Here is a 25,579-nt window from a genome sequence, read left to right on the forward strand (position 1 = left end):
CATGTGCAGCAGCTTTCCATCCCTCCCTCCCATCCCCCTTTGCAACACCTACCAACTACCTCACCATGAGATTTGACATACCTTTGCGGTGGCCAGCCGTTAGAGCCCAGCTGTGAACAAGTTGTTTGCGGCCTGCTCTGCCAGGGCTTCTCTCTGCCACGTCATCAGTGAAATCATCAGTGATGTGGCAGAGGGAAGGCTTCGGCGGGACAGACCACATGCAGCCTCTTCAGAGCGCTGCCTCTACTGGCCGGCCACCGCCAGTTGGGCATTTGGTGGTTGGCGGGGATTTTAACCTGGTACTCAACCCGGATTGGGACTCCACGGGTAAGGGAGGTGATAGGCTTAAATACGACAGGAAATGCTTGAAGCGATTTTTGGAAGTCCTTAATGTTGTGGATGGGTGGCGGGTGCAACATTGGATGGGTAGGGATTACACTTTTTATTCTCCTGTACATGAGGTATACACTCGTATTGATTTGATCTGTGTTGATAAAGGGTGAGGGGGAAAGTTGCTAGACACGAAAATTGATACTATTGGGTGGTTCGACCATGCCTCGTTATGGGTGGATCTGAGTTGGGGAGGTCCTCGGGTACGGGATACCTATTGGAAGTGAAGTAAGCTGCTGTCGGAGCCTACACCGAGATAGAGACCTCACACTCTATATACTGGTATCAATCAATAAGTATATTTATTAACAATTCAGTAACAACTTACAAGAAGAAATCATTCAGCATATAGAGTAACAGAACGTGATCTTCAGGCCTGAGGATTCGCTGATGTCTGTTCTCCTTACTTCCTCTTACATGCCTGTTTTTATACATTTCTTGGTGGCCTGCACCATGTTGGTCTAAATCACATGATATATCTTTATTGGTCATTTCTTACACGTCATTACATCTGTAAATTCATTTATTGGTTTATACATTTGTGTCACGCTATAAGTCTGTTCAGTTTACCGTAAGGCCTATCCTTTTCCCGCAAGTGTCCCTTTAATCTATCACATCAGCAACTTCTGAGCCTCATCCCTCCGTCCTTTCTTATCACAAGACACGTCTTACTAAATGCAATTCTCGAGAATTCTATTCTTGACCATGAGATGTGTTCATCATAACAGGTGTGAGGCTCTGTTGCCATGCCAAAGAGTTAAGTAGAAACATAGAAAAATGACGGCAGAAAAGGGCCAAAGCCCATCAAGTCTGCCCACTCTATTGACCCTTCTCTTTGATTTTGCTCACCACCCCCTGCCCTTACCTCATTAGAGATCCCACATGAATATCCCATTTATTTTTGAAATCTGATACGCTGTTGGCCTCAATCACCTGCCGTGGGAGTTCATTCCAATGATCGACCACCCTCTCAGTGAAGAAATACTTTCTGGAGTCACCATGAAATTTCCCTCCCCTGATTTTCAGCGGATGCCCTCTGGTGGAAGAAGGTCCTATAAGACGGAAGATATCCTCTTCCACCTCGATACGACCCGTGATATATTTAAATGTCTCGATCATGTCCCCTCTCTCTTTTCATTCTTCAAGTGAGTACAGCTGCAATTTATTCAACCTTACTTCATACGGAAGATCTTTGAGCCCCGAGACCATCCTGGTGGCCATCCGCTGAACTGACTCAATTCTCAGCACATCTTTCCGGTAATGTGGTCTCCAGAATTGAACACAATATTCCAAATGAGGTCTCACCATGGATCTGTACAGTGGCATTATGACCTCTGGCATCCTGCTGATAAAACCTCTACGGATACAACCCATCATTTGCCTTGCCTTAGAGGAAGCCTTTTCCACCTGATTGGCAGTTTTCATGTCATCACTAATGATTACTCCTAAATCCCGTTCTTCCGTGGTCCTAACTAAGGTCTCACCATTTAACGTGTAAGTCCTGCACAGATTTCTTTTACCCAGGTGCATCACTTTGCATTTTTTAGCATTGAAGTTAAGCTGCCAAGTCGATGACCATTGTTCTAATAGTAGTAGGTCCTGTGTCATGTTGTTAGGCATAGTGCTTTTACCTACTATGTTGCACAGTTTGGTGTCGTCGGCGAACAATGATATTTTTCCTCTGATCCCTTGGGTCATATCACTTATGAATATGTTGAATAGGATTGGACCCAAGACCGAGCCCTGTGGTACTCCACTGGTCACATTCGATGTTTTGGATGGGGTACCATTTACCATCACTCTCTGAAGTCTACCGCTCAGCCAATCCTTAACCCATGCAGCTAGTGTTTCCCCTAATCCCAGCGATTTCAACTTGTTCAATAACCTTCGGTGTGGGACGCTGTCAAAAGCTTTGCTGAAGTCCAAATACATTACGTCCAGGGACTCCCCGGCATCCAGTTGTCTTGTTACCCAGTTGAAGAAGCTAATCAGATTTGATTGGCAGGACCTGCCTTTGGTAAATCCATGTTGATGGGGATCACGTAGATCTTCTTCATCCAGGATTGTATCAAGTTTCTGTTTGATCAGTGTTTCCATGAGTTTGCATACTATGGATGTGAGACTTACCGGTCTGTAATTCGCCGTCTCTGTCCTGCAGTCCTTTTTGTGGAGTGGAATAACGTTAGCTGTTTTCCAGTCCAAGGGGACTCTTCCCATGCTTAGGGAGAGATTGAAGAGCACAGATAATGGTTCTGCCAGGACTTCCCTCAGCTCTCTGAGCACCCTGGGGTGTAGGTTGTCTGGTCCCATGGCTTTGTTTACTTTGAGTCTTGAAAGTTCGCAGTAGACGCTACTGGGCGTAAACTTGAAGTCTTGAAACGGGTCTTTCTGGCTTTCCCTTGTCCGTAAAAGTGGACCGGATCCCGGCTCCTCACAGGTGAAAACCGAGCAGAAGTATTCATTTAGTAGTTCGGCCTTAGTGGAATCCGATTCTGCATAATTCCCGTCCGATTTCCTAAGTCGTTCTATCCCATCTTTGTTTCTTTTCCTGTCACTAATATACCTAAAGACGGATTTATCCCCTTTCTTAATGTTCCGTGCTAGATTCTCCTCTATTCGGAGCTTGGCCTCTCTGACTGCCTTCTTGACAGCTTAGACCTGTCCTGATAGTCTTCTTTTACCTCCTGCTTTCCTAAATGTTTGTAGGCAATAAATGCTTTTTTCTTCTCCTTAATGAGGTCCGAAATTTCAGTACTGAACCACTGGGGTCTTTTGTTTCTCCGACTTTTGTTGACCGTTTTTGCATAGCGATTTGTTGCTTCATGCAGGGTGGATTTCAGAGTCGACCACATATTCTCCACATTGTCAGTTTGTGCTTGGTTTTGCAGCTCCCGATGGACAAAATCTCCCATGCGTTCGAAGTCTGTGCCTCTAAAGTTGAGGACTCTCGTCACTGTATTTGATCTAGAGAAACCCCACTTGAGGTTAAGCCATATCATGTTATGGTCGCTAGAGGCCAGCGTATCGCCTACCGATACTTCTGTGACGCTGTCTCCATTGGTGAGTACCAGGTCCAGTATTGCCTGGTTTCTAGTGGGCTCCAGTACCATTTGTTTGAGTCGTGTACCCTTTATGGAGGTTAATATTCTTCTGCTGCCACAGGTAGTCGCAGAGAGTGTGTTCCAATCTGCATCGGGCATGTTGAAGTCCCCAAGCAGAACTGTGTCTCCACGCAAAGTGATGTTCTCTATATCCTTGATCAGTTCTATATCCTTGTCTTCCTGTTGTCTTGGAGGTCTATATACCACACCAAGGTATAGGCATTTTTCGTTCCCTCTGGCCAGGTTCACCCAGAGGGATTCCCCGGAGTATCTAACATCCGTGATTCTAGTAGTCTTGATGTTTTCTTTAATGTATAGTGCTACCCCTCCTCCTAACTTGCCCTCTCTGTCTCGACGAAGCAAGTTGTAACCTGGTATAACCATATCCCACCCGTGCGAGTCCGTGAACCAGGTCTCAGATATTGCCACCACATCTAGGTCTGCGTTCCTTATTTCAGTCTCCAATTCTAGTATTTTGTTGCCCAAACTGTGTGCATTAACATACATAGCCTTCCATACCTTATTGTTGTTAAGTCCCTGTGAAGAGATTCCCTTCTTATTTAGTGTGACTCCCATTTTATCGTGTATAGTATGGGTACTTACCTTGGACTCAGAAGTGTGGTTGTGGCTCGCCACCTCAGGATAGTTTCTTACTGCTCTGGAATGTGAGTGGATACCCTCCCCCAACTTACCTAGTTTAAAGCCCTACGAAGTAGGTGGGCTAGTCGATGTCCGAATACATTTTTACCTCTTCTGGTCAGGTGGAGTCCATCTGGTCCCTGTAGTCCCTGTAGCGCCTCTCCATGGTCTAGGAATCCAAAGTTCATTTCAATGCACCATCCGCAAAGCCACTCGTTTGTCCATTTGATACGCTCTTCTCTGGCTTTACCTTTGTCTCTTACTGGGAGGATCGATGAGAAGACCACCTGTGCTCCTGTCTGCTTTAGCTTCTGACCCAGGGCTCTCTACCATATCCCGATGGCTTGTGTCAAAGTTAATGGGGTCTACTCCAAGCCATTTGAGCTTCATAGGGGAACGAGACAGGGGTGCCCACTCTCTCCCTTGTTGTTTGCTTTGGTGATTGAACTCTTGGCACAACGTATTCGTCAATCTAGGCTTGTGCGGGGTCTTCAGGTGCAGGGGGTTGAGCATAAATTGTCACTTTTTGTGGATGACATTATGGCCATCGTGGAGGGCTCGGAGCGGTCACTTCTGGCTCTCCAGGATCTGATGTTGGCTTATGGGCAGATTTCTGGCTTTAAAGCTAATTTGACTAAAACGGAGATTTTGAACATTTCGGTGCCGGATGAGGTGGTTCGGGATTTGCAATGTCGGGTCCCCTTTCGTTGGGTGTCAGGTCCTATTAGATACTTGGGGATCCAGCTGGGGGTGGAGTGGTCCTCCTTGTTCCGCCTTAATTATCTACCTCTGGTTGCGGTTTTGCGGCAGGACCTTGCTAGATGAGACTCCTTGTACCTTTCCTGGATGGGTAGAATGGAGGCTGTGCGCATGATGATCCTCCCCAGGTTTCTTTATCTCTTTCAAGCCCTACCTGTCGAAATTCCCCGACTGTATTTTTCTCGTTGGCACAGGAGTCTTTTGCGCTTTGTTTGGGGGGTGGGGGGGTAGGCATCCCAGGGTTGCGAGATTGGCCATGTTCAAACTCAAGGAGGAGGGGGGCCTGGGGCTACCCAATTTAGAACAGTATTATTGGGCTGCACAGCTCAGGGCAGTTGTTGATTGGCATGCAGCTCCAGTTAAACTATGGGTTCAGGTGGAACAGGGTCTCATGGGGGGACCAAGGGGTATTGGTGCTTTATCATACTTGCCGTGGGTGGGATTACGGGAGAAGGAGATTGGTGCCATCTCTAACCCATTTACATGCTGGACGATGCGTGTGTGGTTGGGGGAACTTTGGAAATTGGTGGGCAAAGCGCGGGGCATACACTTTCTTCCTATTTTGTATGCAGAGGATTTCCTTCCGGGTAGGGAGGAGGGTGTCTTTCGTCGTTGGGAGCGTAGAGGGTTGCGGTGTTTTGGCCAGCTGTTGGAGGGGGAGCACATTCAAGGGTTTCCTGAGGTCCAAGCTCAATTTCATTTGGAGCAGCGTGATTTGTTCCCATTCTTACAGGTGAAAGACTATGTTATGCGTGCCAAAGTGGGGGACCATACTGCTTTTCGGCGCTCGCGGTTTGAGTTGTTGTTGGGGGATCCGGTGCGCAGGGGATGCATATCGATCCTATATTGTCTATTGCATGCCGCTCCTGATCAGAAGACTTCTTATATGCGGGCTTGGGAGAAGGATTTGGGGCTCACCTATACGAGAGAGGAATGGGAACAGATTGCCTTGCGTATACACCATGTGGCGGTGGCTCCGCAGTTGGTGGAAAATGTTATTAAGCTACTAGTGTGCTGGTATGTCACACCTGCGGTGCTTAGCAAGATGTATACCTCATGTACGGGGGAATGCTGGGGAGGGTGTGGTCTTCGGGGTATGTTTTTCCATATGTGGTGGGAGTGTCCTCACATTTTGGATTGTTGGACTCAGGTGTTTAGCTATGTGGGGCAACTTCTCCAATGCGGACTGGCCTATAGAGCGGACACTGCTTTATTGGGGGTGATTCCGGGGGAAGTGGAGGCTACGCAGGACAATTTGGCGCTCCTGGCTTTTACGGCCGCTCAGTTAGTATTGGCGTCTCACTGGAAGAGCCCCACGATACCCACAGTGGCGATGATGAGGGTGAAATTGGGATGGGTGTGTGAGAAATTTAGGCTTTCTGCTTTACTAACCCGCCGGAGGCAACAATTTGAGGATCTCTGGGGTAGGTTTTTGGAGGTGGAGGGTCGGCCTGCCTTGCCTGTGGTGAACTAACCGAGGGTTGGGTACTCTAGGGGATTGATGTTTTGACTTCTGTTCTTTTCCTTTCCTTTTCTTGCGCTTATCCTGCTGGGTGGGGACCTGTGGTGATTTTTGGGGATTTAGCAAGCCAGCTGGTTCTCTGGGGGGGGGGAGGGGGGATTGGGTTGGGGTTTGGGGGGGATCTTTCTTGGGGGAAGGGGTACTGCATTTACTGTACACTGTTTACTGCTTTTCTGGTTTTGCCATTTTGTTGTTTGCTGGGCGCAGTGTTTAAATAAAGAATTTAAAAAATAATAATAATAATAATGATCTGGGGGAGTTAGGGATAGGGAGGGGCGGGCGGACAGGTGTGGGGAAGTCCAGAGCTGATGGTGGCGCAGGGTCCCACTGGGGAGGAGGGAGGAAGGAGGAGGTGGTAAGCTTGGGAAACCGAAGCCTCGGCAGTTTTTGGGGAGGCTAGGGCCCCTATAGGCCCCCCCACCGTTCTGACACCTATGGTTGTGCATGCTGTACCTTAGAGGGAACACGGGAAGGGACAGTTAACCCTTTTGTCAGCAGGAAGTAGAGGTAAGCAGCAAGAATCTTAAAATCTACAAGATCTGAGTTACATACAAATCCGACTTAACCTGGGGACTGCCTGTATTATGCAGAGGAGGGAAATACATGCTATAGGTGGGGGGGGGGGGGGGGGTTGGAAGGGGTTGTTTTTTAATTTTGTTCCTCAAATGTTCCATAAAACCCAACAGCAGATTTTGATGCGCAGCCAGAGTGTTCATCTTTTTGCTACCTGTAAAAAAAAGTATAAAAAGTCAAGCCGATTACCCGGATGGTAGTGTGCAATAATTTTATTTATTTTGGTTTCAGGTAAAGAAGATTGCGGCAGAATATTATGACAACCTCCCTCAACACTCCTCTTGGGTTCGTGTTCTGTGGGATTTCATTGTTGAAGATACTATTGGGCCATACTCAAGAGTTAAAAGAATAGTCAAGCTTACCAATGAATGAGACTAAAATTGTACTACTCAAGACTGAATATTGCCTTTTCATGTAAACAGTTCTGAGCTCCCCTGGAAGAAAAGTATAGAAAATTGAATAAAGAAAGAGTGTGAAAAGTTTCAGCCTCTGATAACTAGAGCTGGTATTGTGACATCATAATGCCACTGTTATCTTCAACATGAAATATAATCTCTGCACAAATTTATCAAGACTTTTTCTGTAGTAAAACAAAAATTCAAAACTTCCCAAAGGAACTAAAAAACAACCAAATAACAAATCACTGGTTCATCAAAGCCAACATAGAACACCCCCCCCCCCTTAACGGTATCCATGATAATCTGTTTGTCTGTCTTGGCTGTTTAGATTGTAAGCTCTTTCGAGCAGGGACTGTTTTCTTCTTTGTGACTCACTACAGTGCTGCGTACATCTGGTAGTGCTATAGAAATAATAATAGTAGAACAGTGTTCCCTCGTGTATTCGTGGTTCACAAACCGTGGACTCGGTTATTCGTGGTATTTTCTGACTGCGTCTTTTGGTCAGAAAATACAGGGAATGAGTCCGCGAATCAGCCTTCTGCCGATTCCTCCTCCTCTCACCCCCCGGTCAGCCAATCAGCCTTCTGCACAGCCGATTCCTCCTCCTCTCACCCCCTGGTCAGCCAATCAGCCTTCTGTACAGCCGATTCCTCCTCCTCTCACCCCCTGGTCAGCCAATCAGCCTTCTGTACAGCCGATTCCTCCTCCTCTCACCCCCTGGTCAGCCAATCAGCCTTCTGTACAGCCGATTCCTCCTCCTCTCACCCCCTGGTCAGCCAATCAGCCTTCTGCACAGTCGATTCCTCCTCCTCTCCCCCCCCTGCCCCCGAGCATACCGGGTATGATTTACTGCACCCACGGGCGCCCCAGCTGCCCTCTCCTGCCTTTGTACAGACTCAAAACCGCATTTGCGGTTTTTCAAAATTTGCGGGTGTTCCTGGAACGGAACCCCTGCAAATTTCGGAGGAGTACTATAGTAGTTGTAGTAGTGTTAGCTGGGAGCAGAGATACGCAGCAAGAATCTTAAAATCTACAAGATCTGAGTTCATTACAAAGCCAACTTAAGAACACCTTTAAAAACCCGGGGACTGCTTGTATTATGCAGAGAAGAGAAACACATGCTATAGGATTTTTTAAAAAATTTTTTTCTTTTCTTCCTTAAATGTTCCATAAAACCCAACAGCAGATTTTGATGCACAGCCTGAGTTTGAATCTTTTTGCAACTTTTGCTACCTGTGAAAAGTATAAAAAGTCAAGCTGATTGCCTGGATGGTAGTGTTTTTAGCCACTACTTGTGGCAGCAACAGCACCGACGCTCATGGAATTCCTATGAGCGTCGGAGCTGTTACCACCACGGTCGGCACTACAAACCACGCTACGGTTTTGTAAAAGGGGGGATTGTGTCTGACAAGTCCTGTTAAATCAGCCTCCAAAATGGCATCGTCCATAATATGAAGATATTTTAGACTGAATTTAATCTACAGTAATTTTTCTCAAATAGTAAGTGATGTGTATACCAAGTTTGGTTGAAATTTCTCCATGCGTTAGAGTTATGCTGGAACATACACACAGATACATTCGATTTTAGATATATAGACTTGATATTTTTTACTGTTAGTTTCAATTATACATTAATCACATATCCCCTCTTTTATGAACGCCATTTGTGGTACGGGAAAAGCATAGCACAATTCTCACCTTTAAAGCTCAAAAAAGGCAGAGGTGATATTTTGAAGAGTATTAGCCCCTGAGGAAAGCAGTGAAACGGCCGGGTAGCCGTCGGGCTGATAGATAAGTGCTCTTCTTAAATATAGTAGCTCACCACATATAAATAATTAAAAAGCTATTGTGGCTGCATAGAATAAGTGACAAGACCGATGATGAATATTCAACCCCAGTAAGGGCACGAAAAATTACAAGAGTTGTACCTTGGGTGTTTGAGGTCTTGTGACAATTAGAATTGTATACATAGGTTGTTGACCCACCAATCTGGAATAACCCATTGTCAGCCTAGCTATCGCTACCATTCAACATTTTCAATTGGCATTACTTATGTCAGCGAAGGCCTATGGGAAATTATATCAATCTGACTCTGGCATGGGAATGCAGATAGACCCTGAGGGCAGGGAAACTGTTTTAAGTATCCCTGATATGTTTTAAGTAGCCCTGATTGAATCATGACTAGCTAAAAGGTGTTAATGTCTGATTAAGAGGGTGCTTAGGACAATGGGTCCAGGTGCACAGATCAAGCACAGAGACTTAATCCCATCTAGCATGCCTGCAAATATCACACCCTCCTTAGCAATTAAATTAACTATTGTTTCAAACAGTTTACAAATTCTAAACAGAAAGATACTGGGACATACAATATTTTCTATATTCAGAATAAGATTCCAAGGTATAAAAGCCTCCTCTCTGATCTATCAATCTATCTATCTCTGGGCTCTTGGCTCTCTTGTTCTTTCTTTCTTTCTCTCTCTGGCTCTCCCTAGAACTGCAAGCTTCTATGTCTCTCTTTTCCTCTGACCTCTGTAAGGCAGGGAAACTGCTTTGCTCTCTGCTTAATTGTAATGCTTAATTATTGTAATGCTTCAGAATATTGCTTTTCTGTAAGACTATTTCTATAATATATTCTTTATGCAATCACCTCTGGCTTTGCCTCTTTGATTCTACTTCCTGGTGAGTCTTCAGTGAGGGAACTGAATCTGGGACCAGCGTTTGTCAGTACGCCTTTCACTTAACCCCTACCACCATACATTGGGGGGGGGCACTAACAAAACTGACACCCATGTGGTGTTCCTCAGGGTTCTCCACTTTCATCTCCACTATTCAATGTTTATCTTTCATCCTTGGGCTCACGTTTGAGCAACCTGGATGTAGAACTCTCTAGTTACGCTGACAACATTACTATTCTCATACCTTTTACTTCAGCCCTTTCCCAGATTACCACTAAAGTTGAAATCGTAATGAAACAGATGGATTCTTGGATGCATAAATTTAAACACAAATCAAACTCTGGCAAAGCAAAGTTTTTTGTGGCGACTGCTAGTAATATTTCTTCTGAACCTTCTATTAGTATAAATTCAACTCGGTATATAATTCATCCAACGATTAAAATTTTGGGAGTTATTTTAGACCAGCAGCTTACAATGCATGCTCAGATAGATGCTGTAGTGCGTAAATGCCACTTTACGTTATGGAAATTGCAAACAATTAGATCTCATTTTGAATTTACTGCTTTTAGATTACTGGTTCAATCGTTACTACTGAGTCTTCTCGATTATTGTAACATTATCTATCCGACAGTCACCAAGAAAGAATTAGCAAGACTTACAATAATACAGAATACAGCGGTCAGAATGATTTATAGCCTGAAGAAATTAGATCATGTGACACCCTTTTATCGTGAATTGCATTGGCTGCCAATGGAGTCCCAGGTGTTGTTTAAACTAGGCTGTTTCTGGTACAGCTCCTTCTTACTTAGTCAATAGATTTTCTTTAGCATCATACAGACATAGTAGAAGAACTCATCCTTTGTTTAATTTTCCATCTGTCCAGGGTTGCAGGAGTAAGAAATTTCTGAATCATACTTTGGCATCTCAGGCAGCTCTTCATGACAACGGATTCTGAATATTGTTGCTTACTACCCATTCCTATGGCCATTTTAGAAAACAATTGAAGACCTATCTTTTTTCTAAATATTTGACTGTTTAACGAATCATCTTATTTCATGTAACATGTTTACTTTTATAACTTTTTGTAAACCGCGTTGAACTTCTGGTTACGCGGTCAATAAGCACTATATTATGTTATATGTTATGTTATGTTCATAGCTAGTGCGAGATATATCAGTTGAACAATCTGAGTTTCCTTTTTGCAGTTTGGATTAATCATAGTACAACCTTTAACAGTTAATCCATGTTTATATCTGGATCTGCACACAAAGGTCTTGCATTTATGGATTAAACCCATTGAAATGTTTCTTGCATGGGAATCCACCTTTCCTCTCAGTAATGTGCACTGGATAAAAGGATTGCATTGCACACAAGAGATATATTTTGCTTACTTTTAGTGCTCCAATGGTTTGATATTAAACTGTTCATTTTCACATATTAAATAATGAGAATATGCAAAGATTGTTTGTCTTAAGAAATTGTTAAAAACACAATTGTTTGTGGACGCCTTTCTCTAATTCTGTGGTTGTTTGTTTTACATTTGAAAGCAAATTTTGTTGGGGAGACTGACTTATTTGTTAGTTGCATTTTGCAATGTTTGTATTTGAAATTATGGATGTAAATGTTTTTGTACATCGCTTAGATTTAAGCACTTCATACATGAAAAAAATAAATAAATAATTACTTTGCTGTGATCATGAGCCACTCCTTCGAGTATCTCAAATAGGTCTGGGTTTCAGGTCTACATAAGAACATAAGAGCTGCCATACTGGGACAGACCGAAAATCCACCAAGCCCAGTATTCTGTGTCCAAGAGAGGCCAACCCAGGTCCCAAGTACCTGGCAGAAACCCAAAGAGTAGCAACATTCCAGAGCTGCTATTGTGATGTCATAATGCCTCATTCCACCAATGCCTAAGAGCCAGCCTCAACAGTGATGTCACAATGGCTTGACTGTCCTATACTTGGCTTACATAAGAACATAAGAGCTGCCATACTGGGACAGACCGAAGGTCCATCAAGCCCAGTATCTTGTTTCCAACAGTGGCCAACCCAAGTCCCAAATACCAAGCTAGATCCCAAGTAGTAAAACAGATTTTATGCTTTTTATCCTAGGAATAAGAAGTGGATATCCCCAAGCCATCTCAATAATGGCCCATGGACTTCTCTTTTAGGAGATTATCCAAACCTTTTTTTAAACCCCGCTAAGCTACCTAATTTCAGCACATTCTCCAGCAACAAATTCCAGAGTTTTTCCACAGCATTTTAAATGCAGGATTGATCAGCAGCTTATACACACCGAGGCAGCAAGAACACAGGATTATCTATGTATGCATCTACAGGTACTAACTTATGGTTATAACTTGATGTGGTTATCTTATAAACTATAGACAAACAACCCTATTGAAATGGATAAATGTAGGAGCAAGCGTATCAACTTAATTTTATTACAAACTGTTTTTTGTTCCCATAGTAAGTACAGTGGTGCCTCACACAACGAACTTAATTGGTTCCAGGAGCAAGTTTGTTATGTGAAACGTTCGTTATGTGAAACGCGTTTTCCCATAGGAATACATGTAAAAAAAAATAATTCGTTCTGCAGCATAAAATATGCTAAGATGACATAAAAAAGATAAATTTTTTGTTATTATTTTTATTTAGATACATCTAAAAACATACATCTCCCTGTCCTTTTACTTCCACTATCTTCCTATCCCATCTCTATTCCCTTTTGTCCCTCTCCCCATGATCAATCATCTCACCACCTCTCTCTGCCCTCACCCTCAGGGTTCAAGATTGCTTCCACTCTTTTTCCTGTTGTTCTCTCTGCCTGTCACCCTATGATTTAGCATCCCTTCTGCCCTTGTCCAATATTTCCCCTTCTCTCCCTCCCTCTCATCCCCTGCTCCAACATGTGCTTTCAGCGGCCTTCTCCCCCCTTAAGCGTCTTTTCTTCTCCACTCCACCTTTCCTCCCTCCCTGCCTCCACCTTTGTGGCGCTTTTGCACCCGACCGACAACAGAACAGGCCCGGTCGGACAAATCTCCCTGTCCTGTAGCCGCGAATCTAAATTACCTTCTTACAGCAGCTGGATTATTGAAGCTGCTGTAAGAGGTAATTTAGATTCGCGGCTACAGGGCAGGGAGGTTTGTCGGCCGGGCCTGTTGTCGGTCGATCGGGGGACCTGACCAGCTGTGCACATTCTTCGGGGCGGACCGCCCCCTCCCCCCTCTTTCGTTCGCCATTGCCTTCTTCCTACCTGCCCTGCCGCAGCCGCACACAGCCGACCGGAAGTCTTCCTGATGTCAGCGCTGACGTCGGAGGAAGGGAGGGCTTTGCTTAAGCCCTCCCTCCGACGTCAGCGCTGACATCGGGAAGATTTCCGTTCGGCTGTGTGCTGCGACAGGGCAGGTAAGGAGAAGGAGACTACCCTCGCGGCTCGACCAACCCCGCTGCGATCCAACCCCGCAGGAACCCCGGACTTCGTTGTGTGAAACGAAGTCCGTTGTACGAATCAAGACATAAAGTTCGTTGTGCGCAGCGTTCGCTGTGCGAGGCGTTCGCTGTGCGAGGCACCACTGTATTTCTTTTTCTTTATCATAGTAAATGTTTATTTTTCATGGGAGATAAAGACCTCAACCGCCTGCGGCTACTTGTTATTAGAACTTGTCTTGACAAGTCAACTAATAAGTAGCTGTGGGCGCTTGAGGTCTTTTTTTATCTCCCATGAAAATGAAACATTTACTATGGTAAAGAAAAAGAAATACTTACTATGGTAACAAAAAACAGTTTCTAGTAAAATTAAGTTGATACGTTCACTCCTACATTTATCCATTTCAATAGGGTTGTTGGTCTATCCGCTATAATAAAACCCTAAGTGCCCATATGCACTTCAAACGGTGTGATCCCTGCCTCCATGATTTGTGCCTCCGTATCAGACATGCGCAGTACAACGTACGACGTGTGTGGAGCCTGTGGCGGTTTGGTTTGTGTGGCGATTTCGGGTGTGTGCAGCGGTTTCCTCAAGCTTCCTCCAGCTGGAGCCTGCGGTGGTTTCCCTATCTATACAGCCTGCGTCGGATCCTGCCAGAGTTGCTTCATTTTTACAAGGTAGGTGGGAGAAGGGGACTGGAGCTGAAGCGTCTCAGCGAATGAGAAAACAGACAAGCAGGGGGCAGCGAGAGAGACAAACAGACACACAGAAAGACAAGGGGCCAGCGAGAGAAACAGAAAGAAAAACAAGGCAGACAGACAGCGGCCAAGGAAAGAGATAGAAAAAAGACAACTAGTGGCCAAGGAGAGAGACAGAAAGAAAAACAAGATAGACAGATAGCGGCCAAGGAGAGAGACAGAAAGAAAGAAAAAGACAGTAGTCAAAGATAGAGAGAGAGAGAAATAAAAAAAAGACAGACAGACAGACAGCGGCCAAGGAGAGAGAGTGACAGAAAGAAAGAAATACAGACAGACAGACAGCAGCCAAGGAGAGAGACAGGAAAAAACCAGATAGACAGAGGGGCAAGGGAGACAGACAGAAAGAAAGGGGGCATAAGAATATAAGAACATAAGCAATGCCTCCACTGGATCAGACCCGAGGTCCATCGTGCCCAGAAGTCCGCTCATGCAGCGGCCCAACAGGTCCAGGACCTGTGCAGTAGCCCTCTATCTATTGTCACAATCCTATCCCTAAAGTGCAGCTTTCGCCAGGGCAGGCTATTGTCAAGCCTGGTCCAGTGATCCAGAGGGCAAATCACGGGGATAGGATTGTGACCAAGCCTAAGGAAAAATCTAGCTGGCCCTTTAATCCAGTCAAGGCTGAGCTCCAGGAAGGTGAAGAGGAGAGTTGGGACAGCCCACAAGAATCCCAGGGAGAGCTCCCTTTACCTGACTTCTCCCAGCTGAAGGGAATGATTAAGCTCCCAAAGATAGCTAGGGGAAATCGTCAGAAAGCTCCTCCCCCTTCCAGGGCAGGTCAGATTCCCCTAGGTACTTTAGAGGCAGCTCTGAGAAGGAGGAGGACAGTCTACTCAGGGCCAGACCTGGAAAGGATCTCTCCTGCTGAAGGTTTTCCAGAATCTCATGACTGGGAAATGCAGGAGCCTGACACAGCCCTGGGGCCAGCCAGCTACTCAGTGAGGAACCCATGGAGTTTGGAGAAACTGTCAGCCTGCCTGAAGAGGTACCAATGGAAATGAGCTAAGTGGCAGGGCTGAGAGCTGTAAGATTTATAATCCTCCTGGGTTTGGGGTTTACACTGTGTGAGAATGGATGTTTGATTCTTGCATTCCTTTAAGGGACTTGTGCTGGCTGTGACTGCCCTGCTTGAGGGAAGCAGGAGAAAAAAGGAAAGGAAAAAAAAAAAACGTTTTTCTTTTTGTACTAAACTTTGAATACCTGAAGTCCAGAAGTTTAATTAAGGTTCTTTCTGGCTGTGGTAATTACCTGAGGGAAGTGAGGAGATAATTGGGGAGAATCCACTTTCCATTCCAGGAGGGTTAGTGGGGCCATTCGTGGCATTCTGTTATTCAGAAAAGTTTTATAGTGGATTCACTTACTCCCCTCCCCCCACATCAGTTCAGTTAAACTGAATGGGAAGAAGCCATCTGAACTCCAGGGCTTGATTACAGCACTACCAGCAGTGCTTGCTATATTGTTCAAAGACTATTGAAGGTTAATGAACCTGCATTTTGGATGTTTATTTGAACTATATGAAAACTTTACTTTCCTGCAGTAAGGTGATAGCTGAGCCTTGGGTTTTGGATTCAGCTATATTTTTGTTTATGGACTTTCTCTATAAGTGTGGAGTCAGGACTGTGTGAGAAAACAGACTCCCTCATTCCTATTTACAATAAAGCAACTGATTTTGCTACATGAACTTATTTTTTTTGTATCATTTATATCTACTGAGTTATGAAGAGTGTTCCAGCGGGACTTCCTTCCTAAAGGAAGCACGTCAAAGGGGGCGTTCAGGTGAGCGGAGACCGGCATCACTGAAGATACAGGTACCGGCTCCGCTACAAGTGGTGGCAGTGGTGGGATAGTGCGCCTCCTGCTGGACATTCTGGGAACTGTTGGAAAGAAAAAAAAAATTTTTTTTGGATATAGTTGGAAAAAAAAAAAAAAAGTTTGGACTTTTGAATGATTTATTTCTTTAGCTTGTTTTTTTAGTTTGTTGTGTTGGTTCCTGTTTGCGAGGAGCTGGGTTCCAGACGTCTTCCAGTCAGCGGTGCCGTGGAAGCAAGTGTCCGGACGAATCCAGCTATACCGGCAGGGAACCAGAGTCGGGGGAGAAACCTCAGGAGTTCCGGACGTCTGTATAAGAGGACAAAAATGCAGTAACGACTGGGGGCCAAGGAGGCCTAAAAACAAAAGGCGTAGACTCACCTTGCGCTCTGGTAAGAGGCTTGACCAGGGGGGGGTGAGGGAGATTGGCTACCCCAGTAAATTGTACCGCACTTGGGTTGGTCTCTCTCTGTTTTTTTTTTAGGAGGACCAGCGTGATGGACCAGCAGCAGCTGATCATGTTCCTGGCCGCCGAGAGGCAAAAACAAAGCGAAGACCTACAGGCTGTACTCAAGGCGACCCAGGACTTATGGGAGCGCAGCCAGGAACGGGCTAGGCAGCAGCACAATGAACTTGTGATGGCAATGGGTGAGCAGACCAAACTAGTAGCTCAGCTGCTACAATGCTCATTCCCAAGTACAGCCGGTGGGCCAGTCCAGAGACTGGTAGCAGAAAGGACTACCTCCTTACAGGCCCCTGAAGAAAGTAAGGAACAGGCCCGGGGGAATAAGAATATAGGATCCCCGAGTCAGACCCATAAAATGGGGCGGTCCAAGCCCAGGGAGGTCTCACGGGAGGGGCTACATTGTTTCTGCTGTGGGAAAGAGGGGCATACACAACGATTCTGTAAAAAGAAAAGAGATTTTGTGTACGCCCGGGGACTAGCGGACAAGCACCCTAGGGTATATCGGGTGTCAGTCTCTGTGGCAGGGAGGAAGGTATTAGCCCTGGTTGACACAGGGGCCGAACAGTCTGCAGTATCACGACAGTTTTGGACCCAGGTGGTGGGAGTCAAGGGCTTGGGGAAGAGTGTGGAGAAGGTCCCTATTATGTGTGTTCATGGGGTGTCCAAGGAGTACCCACTCTGGCCCATAAACATCGAATATAAAGGGGAGAGCATGCGCATTGAAGTGGCGGTGTTAAACTCGGCCCTTTATCCCGTTATCCTGGGGAGGGACTGGTTAAGCCGGGCTAGAGTATGGACTCAAGGAGAAGGCCTGGGTAGTGAAAGGAACGGCAGCCCGGGAATCCAGGGCAGATGTATGTTGGGAGCCAAGGTAGAGGGGAAGGTTAGACTCCCTTCAGAGAGGAGGCGTCAAGCCAGAGGGGCGGGTCAGAAGAAGTGGTACCCGACGATTTGCTGGGTTCCTCTCTCTGGCAAGGCCCATTCACCGACTCAAGCCTATGCTGGAGCAGCAGGGTTTGACCTGTATGCAGCTCAGCCACAGAACATCCCAGCTAAGGGAAGGGCTTTAGTATTGACCGACATCCAGGTAGCTCCCCCACCAGGTTCCTATTTAAGGATAGCTCCTCGGTCAGGGTTAGCGTTGAAGCACTCCGTAGATGTGGCTGCGGGAGTAGTCGACCCTGACTTTAGAGGAAATTTAGCGGTGTTATTGGTTAACCAGGGGGATGCCGAATACAGTGTCCAACCCGGGGATCGCATCGCCCAGATGGTGTGCGAGAGAATTTGGCACGCCAGGTTGGAGCAACGGGGGAGGCTCCCGGACACAAAAAGAGGACAGGAAGGATTTGGGTCATCAAGAGCTAACTCTCAGGAGACCCCGCTAACACCTAAAACCTTGGGTGGGGGACAAGGAGATCCTGTGGAAGGGACCCTAGCTACGCTGCGGGCGGAGATACTGTCCCTTAGGGGAGAACTAGAAGCAGCACGGAAAAAGTGGGAACTAGAGCTGAAATTGCAGGTAGACGCTAATTCCCTCCCTTCAAAAGAGCCACCTGAATGTTCTAGGGAAAAGTTGGGAGAGGAAATTCTGTCAAAGTGCCAACAAGAGTCCAAAAATCTTAGAGGACTATTGGCAGAGATGGACTCCCAAATAAATCAGGTGAAGACTCAGATTGCAGAAAATCAGGCCCAACAGAAGGGAGTGCAGCATTGTGTTAAGGAGTTAAAAAACACTTGCGGACAGCTAACCGTAAGAACAGGGAAGGCTGAAAGCTGGGGGGTAACCCAAAAAGAACAGGGGGAACAATTGGAACAACACGCTCAGCATTTTGAGAAGGTCTTAGACACATTCAAAGGCATGGAGCAGGAGATGGAGGAACTAAGGGAGCAAATTGCTCAAATAGGAAAGGAGGACTTGGGGGGGATAACACAGGTTATCGCCGCTTTAGCCCAAAGGGTGGAGGGGCTAGAGGGTCCTAAAGATCATAGTAGTGGAGCGGCAGGAGGGCAGCGGGAGGTTGCCCTATTACGATGGCCACAAGATTTTGAAGACCCCGACCCACCTCCCCTAAGTCAGGAAAGAAGGGGTAATAAACCCCGGAAACGGTTTTGAGGGGGATTTAGGATCCCAGGATGGGCAGCCCTTAAAGGTGAGGGTATGTCACAATCCTATCCCTAAAGTGCAGCTTTCGCCAGGGCAGGCTATTGTCAAGCCTGGTCCAGTGATCCAGAGGGCAAATCACGGGGATAGGATTGTGACCAAGCCTAAGGAAAAATCTAGCTGGCCCTTTAATCCAGTCAAGGCTGAGCTCCAGGAAGGTGAAGAGGAGAGTTGGGACAGCCCACAAGAATCCCAGGGAGAGCTCCCTTTACCTGACTTCTCCCAGCTGAAGGGAATGATTAAGCTCCCAAAGATAGCTAGGGGAAATCGTCAGAAAGCTCCTCCCCCTTCCAGGGCAGGTCAGATTCCCCTAGGTACTTTAGAGGCAGCTCTGAGAAGGAGGAGGACAGTCTACTCAGGGCCAGACCTGGAAAGGATCTCTCCTGCTGAAGGTTTTCCAGAATCTCATGACTGGGAAATGCAGGAGCCTGACACAGCCCTGGGGCCAGCCAGCTACTCAGTGAGGAACCCATGGAGTTTGGAGAAACTGTCAGCCTGCCTGAAGAGGTACCAATGGAAATGAGCTAAGTGGCAGGGCTGAGAGCTGTAAGATTTATAATCCTCCTGGGTTTGGGGTTTACACTGTGTGAGAATGGATGTTTGATTCTTGCATTCCTTTAAGGGACTTGTGCTGGCTGTGACTGCCCTGCTTGAGGGAAGCAGGAGAAAAAAGGAAAGGAAAAAAAAAAACGTTTTTCTTTTTGTACTAAACTTTGAATACCTGAAGTCCAGAAGTTTAATTAAGGTTCTTTCTGGCTGTGGTAATTACCTGAGGGAAGTGAGGAGATAATTGGGGAGAATCCACTTTCCATTCCAGGAGGGTTAGTGGGGCCATTCGTGGCATTCTGTTATTCAGAAAAGTTTTATAGTGGATTCACTTACTCCCCTCCCCCCACATCAGTTCAGTTAAACTGAGTGGGAAGAAGCCATCTGAACTCCAGGGCTTGATTACAGCACTACCAGCAGTGCTTGCTATATTGTTCAAAGACTATTGAAGGTTAATGAACCTGCATTTTGGATGTTTATTTGAACTATATGAAAACTTTACTTTCCTGCAGTAAGGTGATAGCTGAGCCTTGGGTTTTGGATTCAGCTATATTTTTGTTTATGGACTTTCTCTATAAGTGTGGAGTCAGGACTGTGTGAGAAAACAGACTCCCTCATTCCTATTTACAATAAAGCAACTGATTTTGCTACATGAACTTATTTTTTTTGTATCATTTATATCTACTGAGTTATGAAGAGTGTTCCAGCGGGACTTCCTTCCTAAAGGAAGCACGTCAAAGGGGGCGTTCAGGTGAGCGGAGACCGGCATCACTGAAGATACAGGTACCGGCTCCGTTACACTATACCCTTCTATCCCTTTTTCCAGCAGGAAATTGTCCAATCCTTTCTTGAACCCCAGTACCGTACTCTGTCCTATTACGTCCTCTGGAAGCGCATTCCAGGTGTCCACCACACGCTGAGTAAAGAAAAACTTCCTAGCATTCGTTCTTAATCTGTCTCCTTCCAACTCTTCCGAATGCCCTCTTGTTCTTTTATGTTTTGAAAGTTTGAAGAATCTGTCCCTCTCTACTCTCTCTATGCCCTTCATGATCTTGTAGGTCTCTATCATGTCTCCTCTGAGTCTCCGCTTTTCCAGGGAGAAGAGCCCCAGTCTCTCCAATCTTTCAGTGTATGAAAGGTTTTCCATGCCCTTAATCATTCGTGTCGCTCTCCTCTCAAGTATTGCCATATCCTTCTTAAGATACGGTGACCAATACTGAACACAGTACTCCAGGTGCGGGCGCACCATTGCCCGATACAACGGCAGTATGACTTCTCTCGTTCTGGTCGTAATACCCTTCTTAATAATACCCAATATTCTGTTTGCCTTCTTCGCGGCTGCTGCGCATTGTGCTGTTGACTTCATTGTTGTGTCCACCAGTACACCCAAATCTCTTTCAAGGTTACTTCTCTCTAACACTAATCCCCCCATTTGGTAGCTGAACATCGGGTTCTTTCTCCCTAAATGCATGACCTTGCATTTCCCTACATTGAAGTCCATCTGCCATTTATTCGTCCACTCCTCCAGTTTGTTTAGGTCCCTTTGTAGGTCCTCACACTCTTCCACATTTCTAACCCTTCTACAGAGTTTAGTGTCATCCGCAAAATTGATAACTTCACACTTCGTCCCCGTTTCCAGGTCATTGATAAATACATTGAACAGCAGCGGTCCGAGTACAGACCCCTGCGGAACTCCGCTCGTGACCTTCCTCCAGCCCGAGTAGTGACCCTTCACTCCAACCCTCTGCCTTCTGCCTGCCAACCAGTGTTTGACCCATCTGTGCACGTCCCCTTCAACCCCGTGGTTCCACAGCTTCCTAAGTAGCCGCTCATGGGGTACCTTGTCAAAGGCCTTTTTGAAGTCGAGGTAAATGATGTCTACGGGTTCCCCTTTGTCCAACTGACTGTTTACCCCCTCAAAGAAGTGCAGTAAGTTTGTTTGGCACGATCTTCCCTTGCAGAAGCCATGTTGGCTCGCTTTCATCAGCCCATTTTTTTCGATGTGCTCACAGATGCTGTCCTTTATCAGTGCTTCTACCATCTTGCCCGCAACCGATGTCAAACTGACCGGCCTATAGTTTCCCGGGTCTCCTCTTGACCCCTTTTTAAAGATAGGTGTAACATTTGCTATCTTCCAGTCCTCCGGGATCTCTCTAGTTTTCAAGGATAGGTTGCAAACTCATTGGAGTATTCCCGCTATCTCATTTCTTAGTTCTTTTAGTACCCTAGGGTGGATACCGTCCGGGCCTGGTGATTTGTCGTTTTTCAATCTATCTGTTGGAGGACATCCTCATGGAGAGAGAAAGAAAGACAGACAGTCATACTTACAGAAAGAAAGAAATGCCTAAGTTTACACATCTATTCTAGCACTCATTAATCTAACGGGCTTAAACACTAGTGACTTAATATTTAAAGGAGTATATTATCTTATAACTAGCCAAATAAACATATATATAATAGATTAAATAATATAAATTGTACAAAAACCCTTGTAGAAATAAACCAGGTACTAGCAGTGCTATAAGAAGCAATTTGATGTTTACACTTCCATAATCTAAATTTCCATCTACCAAAAAAACAATGGATATATTTACGTTTTTAGTATCAACATTTTTATTAAGAATTTTTAAAAATATACATATATATATTTTATTAGATTTCCTTACACATCCAGGGTGGGGGGAGGGGAGGGGAAAGTATTTGGAAGAGTTTAAAAATATTAATATTGTAATAAATAATATGATATATTAATAAATGGGAGGAGGGAGGAAAATGGATGTTTTCTTTAATAATGTGTGTAATATGGTGTATTTTATGCAATCTGTTAAAGTTATATTAATTATAATACACTGTCAAAGCTTGAAAATTAATAAAGAATTATTTAAAAAAAAGAATTTTTACAAAAAATGTACAAATAAAACAATACACCATTAAGCCGCAAATCCACAAGTCGGAGATATAAAGATGTCATAAGAGACTAACATTCAAATCCTTACAGAATGTATCAAGAGGAGCCCAAGTCCCAGTAAAACTGACAAGATTATTTTGCTTGAACGCTATTATTTCTTCGTATTTCCTGATGATACAAAGATGGTTCTGCCATTCGTGAAAGTTAAGTTTAGAATTATCCTTCCAATTACAGATAATGTGGCGAATAGCTAAAGCAATCATAATATCATAACTTTTCACGACTGTTGATGGTATGGAGATATCTGGGTTTGAAGAGCGCAGTATGATGGATTTATATGACAAAGGTAACTTACCATTCATATGGATTATAGAGAGAATTCTGGACCAAATGCCTGACCAATAAATTTGTAGGTTAGGACATGCATAAAGGAGTTGCATGAGAGTCCCAGGTTGCTGATGGCAAGACCAACAAAGCTCCGACGAAGAGGGATGTAACAACTTAACAATTTTAGTAGAGGTCCAATAGGCTCTATGCAAGTTAAAAAAAACATAGATGCCGACATAGTGGGTCAAACAATTATGTTCAAAAAGCACATGCCATCAAAAATTGACAAGGAGGAAAAAGCCCCAGATCCCTCTCTTTGCCTCCCAGAGCATGGGCATAGGTGGCTAGAAGTGGTCTCAAACTCAAACCCTTTGCAGGGCCACATTTTGGATTTGTAGGTACTTGGAGGGCCTCAGAAAAAATACGTTAATGCCTTATTAAAGAAATGACAATTTTGCATGAGGTAAATCTTTCCTTTTGGCTAAGTCTTAATAATAATATTGTCATTTATAGCTAAAGAGATATATGAAAAATACTTTCCTTCATCTTAACCTCTACATAGCACTAGAAAATACACACACGAACACCACCACCATACTATACCTAAACATTGTACAACTCACTTCAACAACCTACTATTTATCTACTATATGCTCTAAATGCTTCCTGGAAACGTCCAGACTAATCAATTGTAACTTGATACTTTCCTGATTCTATATACTGTATTATTCCAGAAATTATACAGTCTCTTAATTTGTAATCCGCTTAGAACCGCAAGGCACAAGCGGAATAGAAATCTGTAATGTAATGTAATGTAATATGATCAAGAAACTGTTTTATTTTACTTTTGTGATTAGGATAAACATACCGAGGGCCTCAAAATAGTACCTGGCGGGCCGCGAGTTTGAGACCACTGGGTTATAGGGTGTCAGACCTCATCGGCATAAAAAACCTTTGCCATTAAAGAGCGCTCCGTGTGGTGGAAATAGTCATAACAGGATCAAAGTGAAAGTGTGCTTATCTCAGATGGTCAGCATACCAACGGTGGCCAGGGTTTCACAATTCCTGCTGCCTCAGGGTATATAAACTGCTGATGAATCCTACATTAAAAATGCTGTGAAAAAGCTACTGAGAAAACGTTCTCAGTTCATATTTCCACATTTGTTACAAAAACATCCATCAAAACATTGCAAACCATTGTAAAAATGGATGTGCAAGCACCATACCTGTGTTAAGGGAACGCCAAACCTACATCTCCCTACTACACTCAAAGATGGCTGAAATATGTCCTGAGAAACTACATGTCAAAACAACACCGATTATAGGTGTCCCAGAAACCAAAATGGAAATTGAAATAAAAATGAAAATAATCTGAGCCGCTTTACATAGAATCTGTTAACTGGTTTCCAGAAAAATTGACTCCATTCAAGCTTCAAATTTAAACCTGCCAGTTCCTCACTATTCAAAGTATGTATTCAAAACTGTTGTTGACGTGACCAAGTCACTTTCTAATCATATAAGCTCTCTGATATGTGATTGATAATGCAGCAACACAATTCTTCAAAGGTATGATTGTGTTCTAAACCAGTGTTTCTCAACCTTTTCAAGCCAAGTACCCCCTAAATCTAATAAAAAACAACTGAGTACCCTGCCAAGCTCCGCCCCAGACCTGCCCAAACTCTGCCCCTGACTCCACCCCCATAATAATAGTACTAATTGTAAATGCAATTTCTTCCATCCATTTTTCATATACACACAATTTAATCTTACTAATACATAATGGTAACCACAAAATTATAAAAACTGAAAGCACACTGTCCGCAGAGAAAATGTTAATTATCATTTATATTCATGGTTTTTTCAAAGAGGTCAAGACAGACTAGTTTAAAATATGCTATGTCACCTCAGTAACAACTATAGAAAAATAGACAAATATATTGCAAAATATAGACAGCAGATATAAATTCTCAAAACTCACACATTTTGATCACTAAATTGAAAATAAAACCATTTTTCCTACCTTTGTTGTCTGGTAATTTCATGAGTCTCTGGTTGCACTTCCTTCTGACTGTGCATCCCAAACTTTTCCCCTTCTTTCTGCCTCCTGCATGCTTCCTCTCCTCCAGACCTCATTCCATTCCCCAACCAACATCTGTCCCTCCATGAATCCAACTTTTTCTTCCTCTCTCCCTGCTTGCCCCCTCCACTGAAGCCACTGCCACTGATTTCTTCCTGTCCCACCACCGAAGCTGACCATGCCACCCGACACGCTTCATTCAAACCCCCATCTCTCTGCCGCCACTGCAATAGATACCCAACATGCTCCATTCAAACCCCCATCTCTCTGCTGCCACTGCAATTGCCACCCGACATGCTCCATTCCCACCCACCCCTGCCACTGCAACAGGAATGGGTCAGGCGCATGCAGTGACTGCACGCGGCCAGCCCACAAGCTTTCTCCACCCTCCGTCTTCAATTCTGATGTTGGAAAGAAGATTCCGTCCCAGGATTGGCTGGGCTGAAACCTTCTCTCTGACATCAGAATTGACTTTGGAGGAAGGCTTGTGGGCTGGCTGCGTGCAGTCGCTGCATGCGCCTGGCCCATTCCTGTTGTGGTGGTGGCAAGGGGAGTGGGAATGGAGCATATCAGGTGGCTGTTGTGGCAGCGGAAGGGGGGGTGGGGGTGGGAATGGAACATGTCGGGTGGCTGATGTGGCAGCAGGGGTTGGGGGTTGGGAATGAAGCAGTATCTTTCTCTTCCTCCCCTTTATTATCATGTGCAACATTTCTTTCTCACTCCCCATGCACCATCTCTCCCTGCCTTCCACCCTATGTCCAAAAATTCTTCCTCTCCTCTTCCCCCATGTGCAGCTGCTTTATATTCCTCCTTCTTATCCCCTTGTGCAGCATCTTTCCATCCCTCCTTCCAATCCCCCTTTACATCTCTCCCTCCCATCCCCCTGTGCTGCATCTCTGGACCCAACTGAACCCCCCCCCCCCTTCCACCACCATGAGATATGACATTTCTTCTGGCCAGTGGTGGCAGTGGCCAACCATTAGAAGCAGTGCCAAACAGGCTGTTTGCAGATTGCTATGCCATCAGTGACACAGTAGA

At 45.0% G+C, this 25,579-nt stretch overlaps 1 protein-coding gene across 2 annotated transcripts in view; it reads left to right on the plus strand.

Annotated features, from left to right (window-relative positions):
• Window positions 1–7,936, plus strand: part of DEGS2 (delta 4-desaturase, sphingolipid 2) — a 146,781-nt gene extending 138,845 nt beyond the window's left edge. For both annotated transcript variants that reach the window (XM_033951869.1, XM_033951868.1), the window contains one exon: window positions 7,216–7,936. In XM_033951869.1, coding sequence (XP_033807760.1) covers window positions 7,216–7,356 — 141 coding nt within the window. In that variant the 3' untranslated portion in view covers window positions 7,357–7,936. The remainder of the gene's footprint in view (window positions 1–7,215) is intronic.
• Window positions 7,937–25,579: the final 17,643 nt, after the last annotated feature.

The sequence above is a fragment of the Geotrypetes seraphini genome, chromosome 7 (assembly GCF_902459505.1).
Source record: "Geotrypetes seraphini chromosome 7, aGeoSer1.1, whole genome shotgun sequence".
Lineage (NCBI taxonomy): Eukaryota > Metazoa > Chordata > Amphibia > Gymnophiona > Dermophiidae > Geotrypetes > Geotrypetes seraphini.